General features: G+C 46.3%; 1 protein-coding gene across 1 annotated transcript; it reads right to left on the bottom strand.

Annotated features, from left to right (window-relative positions):
- Positions 1–209: 209 nt before the first annotated feature.
- On the bottom strand, positions 210–23,027 carry FAM174B (family with sequence similarity 174 member B). The gene is made up of 3 exons (XM_032233054.1): positions 22,444–23,027; positions 5,805–5,936; positions 210–1,401 (listed from the first exon to the last, which is right to left on the bottom strand). The coding sequence occupies exons 1-3, from the start codon at positions 22,770–22,772 to the stop codon at positions 1,398–1,400; spliced, it is 465 nt and encodes a 154-aa protein (XP_032088945.1). The 5' UTR covers positions 22,773–23,027; the 3' UTR covers positions 210–1,397.
- Positions 23,028–24,011: the final 984 nt, after the last annotated feature.

The following is a 24,011-nucleotide window of genomic DNA, read 5'->3' as shown; positions in this document are numbered from 1 at the left end:
AGGGTGGCCTGCTATGGGTTCGGCCAGGTTTGGGAGAACCCTTAGCTAACATTATGGCCACTTCGGAGAACCTCCAAATCCCATCCCCAGCTGGCCACGCCCACCCCACCCCACCCCCACACCTCCCAGGAGTCTCCATGCGGCCTGTTTTGGATGCGAGGTAAATGCAGGACCTGTGCGGAGGCTCGGGGAGGTGGAAAAATGGGGGAAGCAGTTTTCGCCCTCCCAGAGGCTCGAGGAAAGCCTCTGGAGCCTGGGGAAGGCAAAAATGTTCCCCCCCCCACCGTAGTGCAGGAGGCCATGCCCATCGTGGCCACACCCACCCAGCAAACCAGCAGAGAACCCGTTGCGGAAATTTTTGAACCCCACCCCTGGTTCAAACCAAGATGAAATGATTGGAGCTGAAGACACTCAATCTGTGAAAGTTCAGCTGTCCTAATTGCCAGTCAGTAAAACACACACACACAACATTTCTTGGGAGAAAACAGGTTGGGGAGTTTCTGCTGGAGATAACAGATGGGACTACTCTGGCATGAAGGCAAAACCTCTTCTTCCAATCCAATAGTTCGACTGCTAATTGCCTTGAAATGAAAAAAATGATGAGAGGCTATTAGAAAACAAACCAGTGCATATGTAAAAATCAGTTCTCCCGCGAGGGTGAGAAGGACAGGGGATTTTTTCTAAAAAAAAATTCTTTCTTCTGAAATTCACTACTGTATTTTGTTTTCTTCTGCTATCAGAATCCACCTTCTGGGGGGAAAAAATATAAAGTTTGCGGGAAACTCCCTGTAAAAACTTACTGTAAATTAATACAGCAGCACGCTAGTCCTCATTAATACCAAGGCATGAGAGCTATCTCTGAAAGGGTTACCCATCAAAATTCTCTTCCCCCTCCAACACAAATGTGCACACAACCTTGCTAAACAATTTCAGCACAACCGATATGGGTTCCAAGTTGCACCCAAGAAGAGCAAACATTTTAGGCAGTTCAGAACCGATCCCAGGATGCAATCAGAATCCATCTGTCTCCTTCAATATTTTGAGCAAAGGATGTCTTGGCAGCTTCTGAATTGTTGAATGCTTGTGGCTGACCTCAGTTCTCTAATTTGCTGGTGGCATCTGAAGCTACAGTAAATCAGAAGGATTGTCTTCAGAATAAAAACAAAGTTTAGAAAGAAGAAATCCTTCGATTCATCACATCATTCATCCAGGAAGGTAACAGATGTATTTATTTAGGAATGGGACAAGTGTTAAATCCGACATCCACTTTTTTCTGTTTAAAAGAGGAGTTGATCAAAATGTTATGGATCCAAAAAAGATTATTCTCCATTTCTCCTTTGGTTCCAAAGTTCTTGCATCATTTTCTACAGGTTCTCCAGAAGTCCAGTCCAATGACCTCACCTGAGAAAGCAAGAGGAAAGATATACAACCAAATTAGCATCATTAGAAGATGCACACATCGCACTGAGAAAGAAAAGGAAAACAGAACAGAACAGAATAACAAAGTTGGAAGGGACCAGCTGACTGTTATCTGCAGTTCAGCGGTTCAAATCTCACCGGCTCAAGGTTGACTCAGCCTTCCATCCTTCCAAGGTGGATGAAATGAGGACCCAGACTGTGGGGGCAATTTGCTGACTCAATTTGCTAAAAATCTGTAAACTGCTTAGAGAGGGCTGAAAGCCCTATGAAGCGGTATATAAGTCTAATAAATAAATAAATAAATCCCCTGCTTAGGCAGGAAACCCCTATGCCAAGGGGTCGGCAACCTTAAACACTCAAAGAGCCATTTGGACCCATTTCCCACAAAAAAGAAAACATCAGGAGCCACAAAACCCTTCTGGTGCCTGACTATTTCCTGAGCGGCCACAGAACTAGATATGTAGTTGAATTAAATGTTCTCTTCTGAAACTTTTCTTTTCTTGGATTTATCCATGGTTGGAAAAGCTCAATAAATCATGTGCAGGTGGGTATCACACATTGGCGGTTGTGACGCATATTTTGAGCGACAGTAAGCCACATCAGAGGGATGAAAGAGCCACATGCGGCTCCAGAGCCACAGATTGTTGATCCCTCCCCTACATCACTTCAGACAAATAGTTACTCAATATCTTCTGAAAGACTTCCAGTGTTGGGGCATTCACAACTTCTGGAGGCAGGTTGTTCCACGGATTAATTGTTCTAACTGTCAGGAAATTTCTCCTTAGTTCTAGGTTGCTTCTCTCCTTGATTAGTTTCCACCTGGTGCTTTTTATTCTGTCCTCAGGTGCTTTGGAGAATAGCTTGATTCCCTCTTCTTTGTGGCAGCCCCTGAGATATTGGAACCCTGCTATCATGTCTCCCCTAGTCCTCCTTTTCATTAAACTAGTCATACCCAATTCCTGCAACTGTTCTTCATATGTTTTAGCCTCCAGTCCCCTAATACTTTCTAGCTAGCAAGCCACTCATCATTTAAGAATTACAACTGAACTAGAGAGCTCAATTTGAGGATTAGATGATTCTCCCAGGCAAATCCCCTCCAGGGCTAATCCAAACTGCTTTTGTGTCAACTGAATAGAGAGAAAGTCTACTGGAGACACAGCTAAACTGTTCACATTGAAAGAGAAATGCCTCCAACTTTGTATTACTTGCTTGGCGCCAAGCAAATATTTTTTTTTTCAGTTCAGGGAGATCACTTTGTTCCAGGCTGCCTCTCCAATTGATTAAACCATGATTGCTGAAGTGAGGAACAAGTTGTTAGAACCACAAACACTTCTCCCCCCACTGCTTCAAATCCAGGCTTGTTGTTAATCATAGCTCTCCAGGATGCAGTGGTGGGTTCCAGGTGGTTCGGCCCGGTATGGGCATACTAGTAGTAGCTGGGAGCAGTGGCCACAGTACGGTGACTCATTTCACCCACCCGCCCGTGTTCTATGGCTGCTTTTAATGCCACTGGCCAATTGTGCACACACGCACAGCATGCGGCGCCTGCACGAACACCGCTGAGCAACTGGGTGTCGCAGGGTGGTGGCATGCACATGCATGCATAGCACACAAGCCTAACCAGGACACCCGGCCCCATGTGCAGTGTACCGGTTGCGACCACTGCCAGGATGGCTAAGGGGCTAAGAAGCTGAGCTTTCGATCAGAACGGTTAGCAGTTTAGCAGTTCGAATCCCTAGTGCCGCATAACGGGGTGAGCTCCCGTACTTGTCCCAGCTTCTGCCAACCTAGCAGTTCAAAAGCACGTAAAAAATGCAAGTAGAAAAATAGGAACCACCTTTCGTGGGAAGGTAACAGCATTCCATGTCCCTTTGGCATTGATGGCATGCCAGCCACATGACCACGGAGACATCTTCGGACAGCACTGGCTCTTCAGCTTTGAAACAGAGATGAGCACCGCCCCCTAGAGTCGGGAACGACTAGCACGCATGTGCAGGGGTACCTTTACCTTATTCCTTCAATATACCCTCTCTCTATCATGGGAATGGCCATCTGGTGGGTGGAAAGCCAAGTAATGCATGCTTCAGATGCTTTGGAAGGTCACCTAATGTCAGATTTTGTGACAAGTGGCATATCTCAAAGAAAAAAACAGCATGGGTCAGGTGCGAAAATATGCTCATGTTTCCTTCATGAGTAGAAGGGGTTTTTTTTTTTCAATGACTTGATTCCCTTTCTTTCTCTTCTGGCAGGCCTCAAGGGAGAGGATATACACGCTTAAATGCATGCCTTAAAAATACTAAAATTCATAAACAATCAGCAATTCAAGGCTGGCCAGAGATGCAGATTTTTCTTCTGCTGAAAGGTATGTGTCAACTTCAAAAAGGACCAGGCCTGCCACAGGAACCTTGACAGTATGAGGAGCAATGTATAAAATATTCAACAAAACCTCTCTTATGCCTATAAAAGATATAAAGGACACATAAAGGGATCTGGGAATCCTAGTGGACAATTGCTTAAATATGAGCCAGCAGTGTGCTACAGCTACCAAAAAAGATAGAATCAAGATTATGTGAAGTGTTAGTACCACTTTATAATACCTAGCAATAGCAATAGCAGTTAGGCTTATATACCGCTTCATAGGGCTTTCAGCCCTCTCTAAGCGGTTTACAGAGTCAGCATATTGCCCCCACAGTCTGGGTCCTCCTTTCACCCACCTCGGAAGGATGGAAGGCTGAGTCAACCTTGAGCCGGTGAGATTTGAACCGCTGAACTGCAGATAGCAGTCAGCTGAAGTGGCCTGCAGTACTGCATTCTAACCACTGCGCCACCTTGGCTCTACTTGGCCTTACCTTAGTAAGGCCATGGAATATTAGACCCAGTTTTGGTCACCAGGATATAAAAAAGATGTTGAGACTCTAGAAAGAGTGCAGAGAACAGCTACAAAGATGACTAGGGGCCTAGAAGCTCAAACATAGGAAGAACAGTTGCAGGAATTGAGTAGGACTAATCCAGGGCTCGGCAACCTTAAACACTCAAAGAGCCACAAAGGTCCTAACTGGAAGCTCCCCATTCAATTCTGGAGCCAACCGGAAGTCCTGTCCCCCCACCATAGAGTCTCCTCCTAGCACGGCATCCTTTTCCCCCTATCTGTCCTAACTGAAACCCTTATCAATTGTGGAGCTGACCAGAAAACATGCTCCTTGCCATAAAGTCTCCTCCTGGCACATTGTGCTTTCCTCCCTCCCAACTGGAAGCTTCTCCCAAAATTGTGGTACCGACTGGTGATAAGAAGCTGCAGCAGAGGGATGAAAGAGGCCACATGCATCTCCAGAGCTGTGGGTTGCTGACCCTTGGTCTAGTCTAATGAAAAGAAGGACTGGATGACATGATAGCAGTGTTCCTATATTTGAGGGGCTGCCACAAAGAAGAGGGAGTCAAGCTATTTTCCAAAACACCTGAAGGCAGGACAAGAAGCAATGGGTGGAAACTTATGAAGGAGAGAATTAACCTTAAAAAAAAGGAGAAACTTCCAGGCAGTGAGAACAATTCATCGGTGGAAAGCCTTGCCGTCAGAAGTTGTGGATGCTCCATCACTGGATATTCTTCAGAGGAGACTGCACAACCATTTGTCTGGGTTGATATAAATACCGTATTTTTCAGAGTATAAGATGCTCCGAAGTATAAGATGCACCTAGCTTTTGGGGAGGAAAGCAAGAAAAAAATCTACCTCTGCCTCTGCCCCCCAGCAATTTGCCTCCTTGCAGCAAACAGCCTGTTTCAGTTTCAACTGCACCACAGCCTGATTAGCACAAGCAGCTGATTGTTGGTTGGCTCAGCCTTCGACGATCAGCTGTTTCAGGGATTGCTGCCTCTGCATGCCCCAATTTCCGCCCATTCCAGGTGGCGGCGGGGATCGGAATGAGAGGAAAATGGGGTGCACAGGGGCCAAAAACGCGGTGCATGGAGGCAATAGGCAATGGCAATCCCTGCAGCCTGAAACAGCTGATGGTCAGGAGGCCAATCCAACCGACCATCAGCTGCTTGTGCTAATCAGGCTGTGCTGAAACTGAAACTGAAACAGGCTGTTTGCTGCAAGGAGGCAAATTGCTGGGAGGCAGAGGCCAAAGGGTGGAGGCTGGGCTACACTTGGTGTATAAGATGCACCCAAATTTTCACTCTCTTTTAGGGGGAAATAAATGTGTCTTATAGTCTGCAAAATACGGTAACGGATCCTACCCTGGTGTCCATCAGGGGCCCTAGAGTGAATCCCATTCAAAGGGCATCTCCTTAATGAAGCTGTCTTTCCTTGAGATCAAGGAATAGCCCCAAAATGAAGCTCCCCCAATAATCTCCAGATTTGTGTATCCATCCCTCTTTCTCCCTACCTATATTTTATATCAAACACTGTGGAATCTTCATCTTCATCATCCTCTTCATTTAAGGGAGCCATTTCCACCCGTTCTGCTGGAGTTGTAATAATATCATATTTACGGGGTTTTTTATTCCTCCTCTTAGACCTAAAAGGGAAAAAAAGAAAAGATTTTAGATATTGCACGGTAAAAAGTAAAGGTTCCCCTCGCACATGTGTGCTAGTCATTCCCAACTCTAGGGGGCTCATCTCCATTTCAAAGCTGAAGAGCCAATGCTGTCCAAAGACGTTTCCATGGTCATGTGGCCGGCATGACTAAATGCTGAAGGCGCACAGAACACTGTTATCTGCCCACCAAAGGTGGTTCCTATTTTTCTACTTGCATTTTTACATGCTTTCCAACTGCTAGGTTGGCAGAAGCTAGGACAAATAACGGGCGCTCACTCCATTACGTGGCGCTAGGGATTCGAACTGCCGAACTGCCGACCTTTCTGATCGACAAGCTCAGTGTCTTAGCCACTGAGCCACCACGTCCCTTAATTAATTGCATGGTACCCATGTCTGTTGAGAAAGATTACAACCATCTCTTCAATACCACCAAGGTGCTCCAAGCTATCAACAACCACTTGGATAGAGATGATACTTGGGGTGGGGTAAGGAGAAGAATCACAGACTTAAACTTTAGGACTTTCTGGCTTAAGACCATATGATTTATTCAGTGAAACATTTTGTCCACACCCAAAATAAGCAAACTATTATCTTCTTTATCAACATATGATCCTAGAAGGCGGTCAGTTGTTTCATTTTGAAGCTGGCAATTCTAAGAAGCTCTTTTAAACCACAAGTTGGAACACAAAACATTGGTTGGGTTTGCCCTAACACACTATTGATAAACCAGATAGGCTGGTTTTTCCCCCACATTATAATCCCAAACCAATCAAAATTATCCAAGCTTGTCGTGTTGTGTGCATGTAACTCCTAAGTTAGCTGACTCATTAAATGCATGACAATATCAGCAAGTAGACAGTGCCTGTTTTATATTCTTAAGGTAAAAAAGTAAAGGTTCCCCTCGCACATAGGTGCTAGTCATTCCCAACTCTAGGGGGGGGGGGTGCTCATCTCCGTTTCAAAGCCAAAGAGCCAGCACTGTCCGAAGATGTCTCCGTGGTCATGTGGCCGGCATGACTAAACGCCGAAGGAGCATGGAGCGCTGTTACCTTCCCACCAAAGGTGGTTCCTATTTTTCTACGTGCATTTTTACACACTTTCAAACTGCTAGGTTGGCAGAAGCTGGGACAAGTAATGGGAGCTCACTCCATTCGCAGTGCTAGGAATTTGAACCGCCGAACTGCCGACCTTTCTGATTGACAAGCACAGCATCTTAGCAACCGAGCCAATGTGTCCCTATTTTACATTCTTACCCTTTGACAATAACGGCTTAAGAGGAACAATTTTCAATTCCCCCTCCCCTTCCTTGTAGGTCCAATATCTGTAGCCCAGCATCTTAGAAAGCCAGCTCTTGTAATTCATGTTTGCGACTGTTTAGAGTAAAATCTATTTCATGAGAATAATCAAAAGCACGTGGCTTTATTTTTCTGGAGAAAAAAATATATGTATACGTGTTCTGCGCTGCCCAAATCCTGCCCATCCCCCCACCCCCCAAAAACCCTGGAGCCATCACATTACATCAGTTTAGGAATGAAATTGCCAGTGATTAAACAGCTTGTCCTCTATCAGCTCAACTGTCATTTGAATGAGCTTGTTAGATGCAAACCGCATAATGAGCTATTAAAAACCAATACAAGCTGGCAGGTGTTTAGAAAACGTTCTCAAGATTACACTATTTATTTCAGAAAACATCCCGGCTTCTAGTTCAAGTTTTGCCATCAGTAACATTAATTAAAATCACCCCTCTGCATCTTTATTATAGATTTATTTGACGTCCGCTCCGTTTTGTATTGTTCTTGCTGACACTTTACAGGCCTCCTTATCCCAAAGACTTTGGCTATGTTGAAAGCAGCTTTACACCTCGTGAAAGAAAGCAATGCTTTCTCTACCTGAATCTGCCCCAGAGGTAGGATCATACAATCCTGTCTTGGTGTGTGGGACCCTCAGTTCTGTCTGAGTTTAGTGGGTTTCTTTGTAGATGTTTCATTACCAGACTAGATAACATCATCAGTGCTAGAGGGGAGTAGGTGGTTGCTCTTATTTTATATGCTAGTGGTTGTCCTGTCTGTGTTGGTGGAAGGATGCTTGGTGTCTCCTTCCTTGACGGGCTTCATCACACCTGACATGTTCCCCCCAAATATAGTGGTTGCTTAATAAGCTAAGGTAAAATTGTTCAGTCCAGTCATGTCTGATTCTAGGGGATGATGCTAATAACCATGTAGCCTGCATATTTCAGGCTCCCATGGCTGAGAAAAACCCGCCATCCTGGGCACAACATTTGGGAAGCCAGGCTCTGCCTGTCACAAGCCAGGACAAAGGGTGAGTGATGTAGGAGTAACACCTCCTTAAACAACCTTGGTCCAGCTGGCCCGGCTGGTAGCCCCTCGTAAGGGCCCCTTTCCAGGGTTACAAGAGAAGACGGTCAATGGTTTTGAAGGCGGAAGAGGGCTCTGCGCCCCAACGGCAGATCAAGAGGCAGAACCATCTTCTAGGAGAAGGGAAACTCTGATGACAAACCTCCACTGCCTTGTGGCTAAATCCACTACTGGAAAAGGCTTCGGGAGTCAACCTCCAGGCAAAATCCGGAGCCGGAGTCCCGGAAGCAGTTCGTGACTGTGTACAACCACGTTCTGGTAACTCCTGCGATGCAGCTGGAACCAATTGTATCGGCTCTGCCGTTCCATTGGACTATTTCAGCGATGTTGAGAGGACGGATCTGCTGCTTAGGTAACCGTCTATCCTCCATATTAACGTACTCAGGCCTTGTGCTGGAGAGGACACTCCAGCTTTGACCTCTTTTCACAGCACAATTCCATAGTCTTTTGAGATTGAAGGATACCAATGATAATGATGGCTGAGAAATTCTTAGCCCACAGTTTACAAACACTGAAGTCAAGGCCACGATATTTCTACTCCTGCCCTTTTAAAAAGGTGTTTTTAAAAGGGTTCAGGAATTCTACACACACGATAGCAAACCTATGGCACACGTTACTACTGATTCTGTGGGTGTGGTTTGGTGGGCGTGGCATGGCTTGGTGGCGAAACCTGGTGGGAATGGCAGGGGAAGGATACTGCAAAATCCTCATTCCCTCCCAATCAGCTGGGACTCAGGAGGCAGGGAAAAGATGGGGACCAGTCAGAGGTGGTATTTACCGGTTCTCCAAACTACTCAAAATTTCCGCTACTGGTTCTCCAGAACTGGTCAGAACCTGCTGAATACTTCTGGTAAGCAGGTAGGTAGGCAGGCATATATAGATATAGATGGGTAGGTGCGTAGATAAGTAGGTAGGTAGGTAGGTAGGTAGGTAGGTAGGTAGGTAGGTAGGTGATAGATAGATAGATAGATAGATAGATAGATAGATAGATAGATAGATGATAGATAGATAGATAGATAGATAGATAGATAGATAGATAGATAGATAGATAGATAGAGGTGGGTGGGCGGGCGGGCGGACAGGCAGGCAGGCAGGCAGACAGATAGATGTAGGTGGGTGGGTGTGTGGGTGGGTGGGTGGATGGATGGATGGATGGATGGATGGATGGATGGATAGATAGATAGATAGATAGATAGATAGATCGGTACGTAGATAGATCAGTAGGTAGGTAGGTAGGTAGGTGGGTGGATGGATGGATGGATGGATAGACAGACAGACAGACAGACAGACAGATAGATAGATAGATAGATATAGATGTAGGTGGGTGGGTGGATGGATGGATGGATGGGTGGGTGGGTGGGTGGATGGATGGATGGATGGATGGACGGACAGACAGACAGACAGACAGATGGTAGACAGACAGATGTAGACAATTCAATACAATAGATAACATATTAAATTAAGATAAAACCATAATAAAATCACCATAATACGGATCCACAGAATTGCAATGCAATAGATGTTAAAATTCTATATCTAAGGAAGCGAACCTGCTTCTGATGTGGCCACGGTGAGGTCATCTCAAGTACCTTGAAATTTCCCGAGGAGACATTCTTAAACTCACTGATCTTAACTGGCCATGTATCACACTCAGTTTCCCAATTCCTTATAGCCAGCTGCACCAGGTGAAGTATGAACCTTCCAGCTTTGAGTTTTCTCTGCTGTGCACACACCATCTTCCGCTACTAAAATGAGCATTACAGTGGCTTTGAAGTATGCTCTCTTCGGCAGCACAAAGGGCTCACGAGATCCATTGTAAAAGTTCCTCCTGGGGAAAAATGGGTTTTGGAGGGAAAGCAATTCCAGAAGATCTCAAAAGAGATTGGTGATCCAAGTATCCTTCTTTGTGATGAACTGGAACTGGAACTTTCCATCCCTTTGTCGACAGGATTTACCTCAGAAGGCTTTTTGTTTAAAGTGGAGATGAGAATACACTCCCATTGATCTTTGTGGACATTATTACTCATGTACCCTTTGTTCTGGGTTTATTTAAACATCTGGCACTTGGCATCTGCTGCTTGCATTTATGAATTTCAAATATTTGTTGAACTTGACCTAGGTAGTTTTAGCAGTTCTGTGGAAGCTTCAAGAAAGTCACCGCCAAGGAATCAGTCAGGTTGCCAACACCCACTTTTAAGTTCACTTTTGTGGTGGCTTAACAGTCCACTTTTGAAGGACATGAATCATGTGCTTCTACAACCTAGTTTCTGCAGGTAGTTAAATGCACAGAGCAAGTCCCGAGTTGCATTTATTTCCTGCCAATTCATCATCATCATCATTTTTAAGACCCCATAATCCCTGGCGGGGTGGAGTCTGGGCAACTGAATGGAGCCGAGTGTTTACTGGCCAGATGCCCTTCCTGTCACCAATGCGGAGTTTTGTTCGGCAGATATATCCTCAATGTATCCAGAGAGAGAAATATCAGCCTCTACCTAGGATCGAACTCAATCAAAACACCATTCTCACAGCTTTACTTGCTGAATTCTTGTCTCGGACTTATGTTTTAAGGTGGGGCAAGGCAGCTACCGTAATCCAAAGTTGGAAGGAAGTGGTTTCAAAGAAAACAAAACTAAGGAACTCAAACAGAGTTGGATTTTCTGTTTTAACCCTATACTTCCACATCCTATAGGTTCTTCTGTCACAAGGATTAAAGGAAGCCCCCTCCAACTTGCTGGAAACAATGAGGATTGTCCCTAAAGCCCACAACCCATTTCCTGTGCTATGAAGACAAGCAGTCCTTTTGGATCAGCAGTCAGAAAAGAACTTGGGAGGAGGCAATGTTTTTGTCCTGAAGAACACACTCCCATTTGTGAGATAACAAACTTTGGAAATTGATCTTCATCGTCAGCTGTAGCATTCACACTCCCCCACCCCCCCCACCCCCGCCATTGGCCCTGTGCTCTTCCTTTGTTCTTTGTTCTTCTCTTTTTTAGGTTCGGGCTCTGCTTCCAAAACTAGCACTGAACCTCAGTTACTTCACCATTTCCTAAGAAAGTCACCTGGGTTTAATTGGGTCTACAGGAATTTTTGGAAATATTTTTTTTTATTATTATTGTTATTGTTATTGTTATTGCTATTGTTATTGTTATCATCATCATCATCTTGTTCTTCTCCTTCCTCCTCTTCCTCCTCTGCTTCTTCATCTTCTCCTCCTCCTCTGAGCTTCTTCTCCTTCTCCTCCTCTGCTTCTTCATCTTCTCCTCCTCCTCCTCGTCCTCTGACTTTCTTCTCCTCCTCCTTCTCCTCCTCTGCTTCTTCTTCGTCTCCTCCTCCTCCTCTGCTTTTTCTTCTTCTCCCTCATCTACTTCTCCCTTCTCCTTCTTCTCCTTCTCTTCTTCTTCTCTTCCTCCTCCTTCTTCCCCCTCATTTTATTCTCCTCTTCCTCCTCCTTCTCTTCTTTCTTCTTTCTCCTCCTCCTCCTCATCATCAATAAGACAAAATACTAGCAAGCCTATGCACATGCAGTTGGAATCTTGCTAGTAAGACTAAGGCCATGCAATCAAAAGCGTGGAAATATTTTTTCTTTGTTTGCTTCATTTTAAAATGCAATCAAAGCCGTTGGCAGGAGAGCTGTGAAGCAACCCTCCACCACTCCAGCTGCTTGGTGAAGGCACACTGTCACATCACATGGCAAGCAGCTGAGTTTCCTCATTTGATCATTGGCTTCAAACGGTTAGTTCTGCAGGCTGATCTCGAGCCGGAGATCTATTTTTAGTCAAGCAGCCTAAAGGAGAAAAGGATCGATGCTCAACCACCCATTCAAGAGCAGATCCAAAAATGAGTCCTCTCTCAAGGCTGGCTGGCAGTAGCGTCACTTGGGGGAGATGAAATCTAGGGCTTGATGTTTGAAATTAGTATCCCCTCCCACCTTAAGGCAAAAGTTTCTAGGATCCTGAAAATGCAGGATGGTGCTTGATTTTGTTCAGGGACAAAATGAGAACAGATTAACAGAGTTGGAAGGGACCTTGTAGGTCATCTAGTCTGACCCCTGCCCAAGCAAGAGACCCCCACACCATTTCTGTCTAATGGCAGTCCAGTCTCTTCTTGAAAGCCTCCAGGGATGACGCTCCCACAACTTCTGAAGGCAACTTCTGTTCCATGGGTTGATTGTTCTCATTGCCAGAAAGTTCCTCCTTATTTCTAGGTTGAATCTCTCCTTGGTCAGTTTCCATCCATTATTCCTTGTGTGGCCTTCAGGTGCCTTGGAAAATAGCTTGACCCCCACCTCTCTCTGGTAAGGTAAAGGTTCCCCTGCACATGCATGCTAGTTGTTCCGAGTTCAAGAGGGCGGTGCTCATCTACATTTCAAAGCCGAAGAGCCAGCGCTGTCCAAAGATGTCTCCATGGTCATGAGGCTGGCATGACTAAATGTCGAGAAGGCACACAGAACGCTGTTCCTTTCCCACCAAAGGTGGTTCCTATTTTCCTCTTGCATTTTTTCGTGCTTTCGAACTGCTAGGTTGGCAGAAGCTGGGACAAGTAACGGGAGCTCACTCTGTTACGTGGCGCTAGGGATTCGAACCGCCGTACTGGCAACCTTTCTGACTGACACAAGCTCAGTGTCTTAGCCACTGCATCCCTGGATCTCTGGCTCTCTGTCCTTGGCTCTCTATGGCAGCCCCTCAAATACTGGAAGACTACTATCGTATCTCCCTTGGTCCTCCTCTTCACTAGACTAGCCATGCCCAGGTCCTGCAACTGTTCTTCCCACGAGAAGCTGTCCTGAAGATGCTTCAAACAAAGCTGGAGCAGGAGAACCAGCTTCGCTTGTTTGTTTTTAGCCATTTAGTTGAGTCCAACTAAAAGAGCCGAGGTGGCGCAGTGGTTAGAGTGCAGTACTGCAGCCACTTCAGCTGACTGCTAACTGCAGTTCGGCGATTCAAATCTCACCGGCTCAGGGTTGACTCAGCCTTCCATCCTTCCAAGGTGGGTAAAATGAGGACCCAGACTGTGGGGGCAATATGCTGACTCTGTAAACCACTTAGAGAGGGCTGAAAGCCCTATGAAGCGGTATATAAGTCTAACTGCTATTGCTATTGCTAATTTTGGTGGCTTTGTAGCCAAGTGCTCTCAATTCAACCCTGTCAAGCACAGGTTCTTTCAATTGTTGTATGTTCAACTTTGCATCCGATTTGATGTTATCACACCCGCATGTTCTTAGCTTGCCCCTTCTTCTTTGCCCACTAACCATTCCTGGCATCACTGCCATTTCCAATAAATTCGAACCAGGCAGGAGAGGGAATAAAATATTACCGGTGGGTACTACAAAGGCAGAATTTGCTCATTAAAATATTCCAAGCTGTTCTACAAACCTGACCATCAAAAGAAGCAGAAAGATATGAAATAATAAGACTTTTTTTTTTAAGCCTGAGGCAAAACGAACAACAAACATGACAAGACGTATTGGGTACTACAGCGGAAAATTTTTAAAGATGCTGCAGAAAAACAGAAAGAGAAGAGAAAGTCCTTCTACAACCTTGATAACCAAATGGATTACTTTAAACTGGATACATTTCTTTTCAGTGTATCCACTTTGCTGGGTGGGTTTTACTATGTAGAAAAACAGAAGGAACGAGTACAAACTAACAAATGGAATGGAATACAATAGAATAGAATACAGTAGAGTAGAGTAGAGTAGAGTAGAGTAGAGTAGAGTAGAATAGAATAGAATAGAATAGAATAGAATAGAATAGAATAGAATAGAATAGAATAGAATAGAATAGAATAGTTGGAAGGGACCTTGGAGGTCTTCTAGTCCAACCTCTTGCTCAGGTAGGAAACCCTATACCATTTTAGACAAATAGTTGGCCAATCTCTTCTTAAAAACCTCCAGTATTGGAGCATCCACAACTTCTTGAGGCAAGTTGTTCCACTAGTTAATTGTTCTAACTGTCAGGAAATTTCCCCTTAGTTCTAGGTTGCTTCTCTCCTTGATTAGTTTCCACCCATTGCTTCTTGTCCTGCCCTCAAGTGCTTTGGGAAATAGCTTGACTACTTCTTCTTTGGGGCAGCCCCTGAGATACTGGAAGACTGCTATCATGTCTCCCCTAGTCTTTCTTTCTATTAAACTCGACATACCCAGTTCCTGCAAGCGTTCTTCATATGTTTTAGTCTCCAGTCCCCTAATCATCTTTGTTGCTATTCTCTGCACTCTTTCTAGAGTCTCCACATCTTTTCTACATCGTGGCGACCAAAACTGGATGCAGGATTCCAAGTGTGGCCTTACCAAGGCTTGCTTGAAGAAAAAGCAGGATATGCTTGTATTACATCATACATAAATAAACAAGCTGCAATATAGGTGTCCTTCAGTTACAAGTATTCACTTAGCAACTGTTTGACGTTGCAATAGCCCTGAAACAAAGTAACTTACAATTGGTCTTCACACTTATAAACCACAACAACTCTGTGGTTGCATGATCAAAATTCAGACACTTGTATGTATAATGGTTGCAACATTCTGGGGTCATTTGACCACCAGCTGACAGAAGCCAGTTGGCTTCTGAAAACAAAGTCAGAAGTGGGAGAAGCTGGATTCACTTAATAATGCCATACTTCACTTAACAACCTTGGCAAAAAAGGGTTGTAAAATTGGGCACAACTTATTTAACAATGGCCTTGCTTAGCGACAGGCATTCTGCTCCCAGTTATGGTCATAAGTCAAGGACTATCTTATCGCAGTTGTCTATGTTGTCTCTCAATCATCCCGGTTGTCCCAAAGGTGTTTTTCCAAAAGGAAACAGGACTTTCTCGGGGGGGGTTTTCCTTGAAAATGTTTCGCTTCTCATCCAAGAAGCTTCTTCAGTTCTGAAGCGAAGAAGCTTCTTGGATGAGAAGCGAAATGTTTTCAAGGGGAAAAAAACCCCGAGAAAGTCCCGTTTCCTTTTGGAAAAACACCTTTGGGACTGTACTGTAATAAATCAAATAAACTATTCCACATTAACTGGACCCATTTCTAAGTGGGTCATGTGCTCCTCCCTGTCCTCTTTTTTGCTTTTCCCCAAATACTTCTTGGGGCATAAGAAAGAAAATTAGGGCCAACTCCCTCCAAGAAAAACAGATCCTCTTGCGTAACTTGTGGCTGCAGTTCAGCCACCCGCCTTACTGATGAACCACCCCAAATTTTGTTGGGAAATTGGCAAGAAGCCTCTTCTTTCAAAACAGGGCTTGGAGGCCAAGACAGTCTTTTTTGCAAGAACTTCAGCCCCTCCGGAACCCCAGAAGGGATTGTAGCAATAATTAGTAATATTAATTCAGGAAATCCTTGAGTTAGGACCACAGTGGAGCCTATCTACTCCAATCTCTTGATCAAGCAGAAGACTTTATACCCGTGATGGAGAACCCATGGCATGAGTGTTACAGGTGGCACGTGAAGCCGTATTTGCTGCCACGCCAGCCATCAGCTCCAGCGAGCATGTGTGTGCCAGCCAGCTGATTTTCAGCCTTCTGGAGGTTTGGGGGATGCCGTTTTTGCCTTCCCCGGGCTTCAGGAAATCCTTCGGAGGCTGGGGAGGGTGAAAAATGGCCTCAACGGGCCAACCGGAAGTTCGGAAATGATCCATTTCTGCTTTCCGGTGGGCCTCTGGGTGGGCTAGGGGGAGGCCATTTTTGCCATTTTCGTTCCAGTGCGGTGCTCTGGTGGGCCCACCCGCCCGCCCAAGCTCCTTACCGTGTTTTAACACTTGCGGCGCTTCCGTACAGGCGCAACGCTCCGCTGAGCAGCTGGAGCGTTGCTGAGGCTTGCGGAAGCATCGTTTGCAGCTACAACATCTGTGCGCGCACTGCATGCGTCCATGTGGATGACGCTGGGCCCGTTCCAACCATACTGGTTGGAACGGGATCCGGAACCCACCACTGATACACAGGGACAATTTTGGCACGCCATAAGAAAAAGGTTTGCCATCACTGCTTTATACCAGTGTTTCTCAACCTTGGCCACTTGAAGATGTCCGGACTTCAACTCCCAGAATTCCCCAGCCAGCATTTGCTGGCTGGGGAATTCTGGGAGTTGAAGTCCGGACATCTTCAAGTGGCCAAGATTGGGAAACACTGCTTTATACCATTCTGGACAAAATGGCTGTACTCTCTCTTCTGAAAAAACCTCCAGCAACGGAGAACATTTCACTGCTGGGTTACTTTGTCCTTTTTTCCCCCCAGACCAACCTGACAAGTGAAAGAATCAGAACAGGAAAAACAGGTTTTAAGAAATCTTTCGAGCCTTTTCGACATGCTTATTTGACTTTGGCCGGAAGCAGCCGGCTTATTCCTCTGGAAAATTTTCTGGCCCCTAAATCCAAAAACCAAGTTTCCGCTAAAGATCTGCCTACCAGGACCTTCTGTTCAGGAAAAGGCCATGGGAGAGATTTCCAAAAGAGATCACGCAGGCTTCCTGTAAACAAGAAATTGAATACCCCAGACGGCAGCCAAGGCTGATGTGACCTTTCCCATTCATTACCTCTTTAAGCATCAGAGCGCTACGTCTGTAGTAGCGCCCATGTGCTTTGCAGGGAGAAAGCCACACCAACAGTTCCTGATTCTAACACATTCACATCAGGAAATGAACCCGTTTATGGAATCAACCCAGTTTCTGGAGTTGAACCCCAATGATCAACTGATCAAAACATGAATAAACTAATCGAAACATGAAATAAACTAATCAAAAGCGCTGGGTCTTCAGAACTCCTAAGGGCTACAAAGGAACAAACTGCAGCTTGTAACCCACCTGGTTAAGCATGCTGTGTGAACCCTGAATCTTACATATACAGGTAGTCCTCGACTTACAACCGTTCATTTAGTGACCACTCGTAGTTACCAAAAGTGACTTATGACCGTTTTTCATCCTTACGAATGTTGCAGCATCCCCCTGGTCATGTGATTGAAATTCAGACGCTTGGCCGCTGACTCATATTTACGACGGCTGCAATGACCTGGGGATCTTCTGACAAGCAAAGTCAATGTGGAAACCAGATTCACTTAACAACTGCGTGGTACTAACTTAACCGCCGCAGCTGATTCTCTTAACAACTACGGCAAGAAAAGTTGTAAAATCTGTCAAAACTTGCTTAACAAACATTTCACGTAGCAACAGAAATGTTGGGCTCAATTGCGGTCATAAGTCGAGGACTGCTTGTATCCCCGTGTAAAAGATTCAGGTCAGAACAGCTGTCAAAAATTACTTTAGGGGTTTGGGAGCAAATATTGCCAGTCCTGGTTTTACACAGCCAACACGCCTGTTCTGATCCAGGCTTCCCCAAAAAGCAGGAGGCAGAGTCCTGGTCCTGACAAAACCCCTTTTATTAAACAAATGTGAATTCATCTCATTCACACTCAGCAAAGGCCTGCCAAACAGTCTTTCAAAGGAATATTTATGACTATGGACTTTATCTAGCTTGGAAAGCTGCCATGTAAATATTTTCCCACTGAGGTGCTGTGCAAGGAAAGACTTGGCATAGAGTCTCTGAGATTCACGGACAGATCTTCACACTCCTGAAACGAATCTAACGACCGACCGAATGAATTGTTCCCTGCAAAAGCCGACTCCCCTTTTGTTCCTCTTTTACTTCCTATGGGAGGGGCCAATCACCTTCCACCTGTGACTTTACTCCCAAGTCAACTCTGATTTCTGAATTGTTCACACTGGGAACAGGCTCCAGCTGTTCCTCTGCTTCACTACTGTCTAGCCTTGTAGGCACTTGATCACTGCCAGACGGCCTCGGCCCCGTCTCTGCCTTTGATGCAGAGCCCTCATCAGAGCCTTCCCCAGCCTCCAGGACTGGCCCGTGTTCCTCCCCAACCTCCTCACTGTCTGACTCTGCTGCCAGCTCCGCTGGTGGGCCACAACAACACCTGACTTGGAAACTCTTAATATTCTGTTCTTTTAATCATCCCAATTTGGTGTAAACATATGTAACCCAGAATGTAGATGCGTCTAACATAAGCCGTGAAAGCTGGAAGCTGTTAGACCACTGATGAGAACAGCCTTTCTCAATTGACACCTTTGCAGATGTGCTGGGATAACAACTCCCAGAATTCCAAGCTTTGGTGACAACAAGGGGATATTTACAACTGCTGTCCCCGCACATCTGGAGACTGACAGATGGCCAAAAGTGGGATTAAGACACCCTTTCGTAGAGAAATTTTAACACTCTGCTTATACAGGTAGTTCTTGACTTATGGCTGTTTGCTAAGTAACTGTTCAAACAACAGACTCCCTCCCCCCCCACCCCAAAAAATCTACCTATGACCTCATTTTGAAACGACAACAGCAACACACACTCCTGCGGTCATGTGATTCTCATCTTGAGTGCTTGGCAACTGGCTCACCTTTAAAGCTGTTTGCAAGATCCTGCAGGTACCTAACTGATTTTTGATAGGTTATTATTTATTTATTTATTTATTTCTCCAGTTTCCAGTATTTACTTCCATTGCCTGGCAAAATATGCTCCCTGGATAAAATGGGTTTGCTTAGCAATCACACTTCGTTCGCTTAACAACCATCACAAAAAGGCATAAAATCAGATGGTGGTCTGGTTAATGATTGCAATGACTTATGGCTGCAATGCCAGGCTCAATTACATACTACCTGTATGTATATTATGTTATATATGCATACATACATACATACATACATACATACATACATACATACATACACACACACAAACACACACATTAGCCCATGCTTCGCTATGAAACTAAGTGATTAGGCTTGATTAATTGACACAAATCCTGGGAATGAGAGGCAACTGGGTGTGTGAGTTCCCACACCCGGTTTAGCGAAGGGCGTGTTACTATAAGACAACTGGAGAGAGAGGGAGGGAGGGAGGAAGGAAGAGAGAAAGAGAGAGGGAGAGAGCGGGAGGGAGGGAGGGAGAGAGAGAGAGAGAGAGAACTCCTAACCCTAACTGGTCCAGCATCACCCAGCTGGTTTTCTAGAGCTAGAACTCCAATCACCTGGTTTCTAGCCTATGGCCTTAACCACAACACCATGCTGGCTCCAGCTATAAGGGATTAAGTTTGTCATGCAGTTGAGCAGAAAGAGGACTAAATAAAAGCACAGATTGGAACCCCGGTGGGTGATGTCAGAGCAATCCTGAACTCAGCACTTGCAAAGTTAATCCTTCTTGCCATTTGCATCACCAACATCTTCCTAGAGTGTGGTGGCACAGTGGTTAGAGTGCAGCACTGCAGGCTACTTCTGCTGACTGCCAGCTGCCTGCAATTTGGCATTTTGAATCTCAGTAGGATAAAGGTTCTCTCAGCCTTCCATCCTTCCGAGGTGGGTAAAATGAGGACCCAGATTGTTGGGGGGATGACAAGACTCTATAAACCGCTTAGAGAGGACCGTGAACTGTCTGTGGGCGGTATGTAAGTCTAAGTGCTCATTGCTATTGTTATCCATTTACTGCTCTGATTGTTCAGGTCCGCGTTAAGATCAAGCAGCAGAAGTCCTGAAGTGGGAAATGCTTCCTCCCTTACAGAAAAATATCCTGTTTGGAGGGGAAGTAGGGAGGTTTCCCACAGTCCTCCCTGAAAAGTCACATTTTTAATGAGTGCTGTCACTGTGATTACGGTGGGGGAGAGCTCATACGCTCCACTCTGGCTGAGCCTGGGCAAAACAGCTCCGTCTTAATTCAGAAAGCCTGGGTTTAAATCTCACCCGCCTCACCACCAAGCCATCGGTTGTTGGCAACTCCTCTCCAGCCTCTTCGTAAGTACCTCACTCCTCTACTGGCAATAGAATCCCCTACGGCACCAGGCTTGAAATTTTGGCCTTGGAGAACCGAGAACTACCCCGCCTACGGTCTGGCCTAAGCATAGTACACAAAATTATCCATAACAATGTCCTACCTGTCAATGACTACTTCAGCTTCAACCACAATAATCCACCAGCACACAATAGATACAAACTTAAGGTAAAGTGCTTCAAACTCGATTGCAGAAAATATGACTTCAGCAACAGAGTGGTCAATGCCTGGAGTGCTCTACCTGACTCCGTTATTACATCCCCAAACCCCCATAAATTTAACCTTAGACTGTCTACCTCATCCCATTCCTAAGAGGTCTGTAAGGGGGTGCTCATAAGCGCACCAACGTGCCTACCGTCCCCACTTATTCGTATCCATTTCCTGTATTCGTAATCCTGTTTATACTTATCTCTGTTATCTGATACAGGCTGGACAAAATAAATCAAATTAAAATTAAATTAAAATTATTTACGCACTAGGAAGGCAGAGGTAACCTCCTGGCCTACCTTGTCAGACTGTGGTGGGGTTGTTTAGGAAGCTAAGGGGTGGGCAAGGCTTCTAACCCACCCACCCACCCACCCCAAGCAGGGTAGAAAATGCACCTGCCCTTCACCTCCCCTGCTGCCAAAGGAATGGGGTGGGTGAGAGGTCCTGGGGGAAAGGGCTGGGCTGTTTACTGTCTGTGGTCGACCTCACCCCATTCCTAAGAGGTCCATAAGGGTGTGTGCATAAGAGCATCAGCAATGCCTTCTGTCTCTGTCCTACTGTCCCCATTTATTCATAGCCGTAGCTACCGTGTTCCTATTTATGTTTATACTTATACCTCTTATCTTTTACATGTTTGTGAAACTAAATAAAATAAATAAAAAATAAAGCCACAAAGGGAGAACAATGAGAAGGGAGGGAAGGAGTGGATCAGGAGAGAGGAGTGGTAGAGGGGGAGGGGAAGTAGGGTAGAGGGGGATGATGGAGGGAAGATAGAAAGTTGGAGGAGGGTGGAAGAAAGAGGTGTACGGAGAGTGGAAGAGGTATATTGGGTTTCTATTTTGGGGGGTATTGTTGACAAGAGGAATTGCTGCGATTATTGTTTAATGTTGTATGGCTCCGGCTATGCACAGTATATATGTGAGTGGATGAAAATGAAAAAAATGGAAAATAAAAACCTTTTTCTCAAAAAAAAAAAAAAGAGGGTGGAGAGCAATATATAACGTGCCCTTTGCTGGCAAGATTTCGCCTTCTGACCTTTGTGTAGGGGTGGGAAGCCCTTCTCAAAAGAATCATTAAGTATTTCCGATTTAGGCCAATGCTGACAGAACAAAGCAACGTTAAAAAGTCAGGATAGGGGAAGCCATTGGCAAAGATCAAGTCCTCTTAAGCAATTACTCTGTTAGACTCTCAAGCCTCTTACGTCAAGAAGATATAACGGCCTGCCTTATAAGAGTGTGCTATTAAGGTTATTAGACATCTACGGTGGTATAGTTGGGAGTACGTTCAGAAAATAATTCCCTATATCATCATCCTTACAGCCCAGATTGGCCTAAATGCAAAGAGGCAGGCTGAGAATATTCAAATCTTGTGGGTTTGGGACCCAAACTGGGTTTACCCCTTACCGCTCCAAACTCAAATGGCAAAAAATACGACTTCAGCGACAGAGTGGTCAATGCCTGGAATGCTCTACCTCAGTGTTTCTCAACCTTGGTGACTTTAAGTCCTATGGACTTCAACTCCCAGAATCCCCCAGCCAGCATAGCTGGCTGGGGAATTCTGGGAGTTGAAGTCCACAGGACTTAAAGTCACCAAGGTTGAGAAACACTGCTCTACCTGACTCCGTTATTACATCCCCAAACCCCCATAAATTTAACCTTAGACTGTCCACCTCATCCCATTCCTAAGAGGTCTGTAAGGGGGTGCTCATAAGCGCACCAACGTGCCTACCGTCCCCACTTATTCGTATCCATTTCCTGTATTCGTAATCCTGTTTATACTTATCTCTGTTATCTGATACAGGCTGGACAAAATAAATCAAATTTAAATTAAATTTAAATTATTTACGCACTAGGAAGGCAGAGGTAACCTCCTAGCCTACCTTTTCAGATTGTGGTGGGGTTGTTTAGGAAGCTAAGGGATGGGCAAGGCTTCTAATCCACCCACCCACCCCAAACACCTGCCCTTCAGCTCCCCTGCTGCCAAAGGAGCGGGGTGGGTGAGAGGTCCTGGGGGGAAAGGGCTGGGCTGTTTTAGGGTTCCAGGAGTGAAGGGTTGGCGCCGGGCAGTGGTGGGACCCTCTCGCCCCTTCCTCCCGCCGCACCTGAAGACGCGAAACAGCAGGCAGGCCATCAGACAGGCGCTCGCCGCGCAGGCTCCGATGACAGCGGCCTTGAGCGCCGGCAAATCGCGCAGCATCGCCAGGACCGGGTTGCGCTGGGCGCCGCTGCTGTGATTCCCGGCGAAGGGCGGAGGAGGAGGCGGCGGTGGCGAGGCGGGCGAGGCTTTCTGGGGGTCGCCCTGGCTGGGGCCGCTGCCGCCGCTGGCGTCCTTGGCAGGGGCCGGAGGGAGCGAGGTGCGGTGCGGTGCCAGGGCGAGCAAGGCGACGGGCAAGATGGCAAGCAGGAGGCAGGCTCGCTCCGACGGCCGCATGGTGCCCGACAGGGAAGGGGCGCGCGGGGCTCTTGCGCGGGAGAGGATCGCGGGGCGTCTTGCTCGTCCACCTGCCCAACCAGCGCTGCCCGCTTCGGCTCCTGCGCTTCGAGCCGGATCAGCCGAGCGAGCGGCGGGGGAGGAGCTGAGCTGGCAGCGGTGGGGAAGGGAAGGGAAAGGGAAGGGAGGGAGGGAACGGTGGGTAGGCAGCAGCTGGCCCGGGCAGCGGCAGGGAGGCTGGCGGTGACAGCTGCTGCGAAGGGAGCGCCTAACGAGTCTCTGGCCCCGGGCAGGAAAGCCTTTGCGCGTCCAATGAAGGAGGCGCTTGGAATGGGCGCTCCTGGGGGCTCTGTGGCCTTGGTGGGTTTCTTGCAGAGGCACCAGGCTACCTCTGATGGTGTTGCTTGGTGTGAGTAAGGAGACGCCTGCGAGGAATCAAGCAAGCACAGAAAGCACCAAAAACCCAGTTGGCTGCCGCCTCCTCTTCCCTTCCACCCCAAAACCTCATTCCTTACTAGCACTGATGATGTTACCTAGTGTGGGTAATGAAACGTCTGCAAGATAACAAGCAAGCTCAGCAAGCACCAAAGACCACACAGTCTTTATTTATTTCTATATCTATTTATAAGAGGAGGTCTTCCTTCTCCTCCTCCTCCTCCTCCTCCTCCTCCTCCTCCTCCTCCCACCCCAAAATCTTACTCCCTTCTAGCACTGATGGTGTTACTTGGTGTGAGTAAGGAGAGGCTTGCAAGAAAAAGTCAGAGAGCACCAAGGACCTCACAGTCGGCCTCTTCCTCCTCCCTTCCACCCCAAAACCTCACTCCCTTCTAGCACTGATGATGTTACCTAGTGTGGGTAATGAAACGTCTGCAAGAAAACAACCAAGCTCAGAGAGCCCCGAGGAGCCCTCCATTGAGCTTCGTGGACCGGAGCCCTAGTTGCTGAGCCTAGGAGAGCAACTCAACTCTGCACACCTTGGTGGAGTAGAACCCTCTTGGCTTCTGCATGTGTGAAGAGTGCCTTCCACCCCACTCCACCCCATTTGGCAAAGATCAATTGAGTGATACCTACTGCCACCAAGCCAAACAGGGGAAGCCAGTTGGGAATCTCAGAAAAAGAAGGGGAAAAAATGTTTCCTGATCTTGGTAAGGTTTGCACCCTTCCTAAGGAGGTCAATGCACAGCCAATCTTGGCCTTGCTTAATTATGGTTTCTTGGCTGATACAAGTTTGTCCGCCCC

Source organism: Thamnophis elegans, chromosome 16 (assembly GCF_009769535.1).
Source record: "Thamnophis elegans isolate rThaEle1 chromosome 16, rThaEle1.pri, whole genome shotgun sequence".
Lineage (NCBI taxonomy): Eukaryota > Metazoa > Chordata > Lepidosauria > Squamata > Colubridae > Thamnophis > Thamnophis elegans.
Note: the sequence above shows the minus strand (reverse complement) of the source record. Positions and strands in the feature narration are given on the sequence as shown.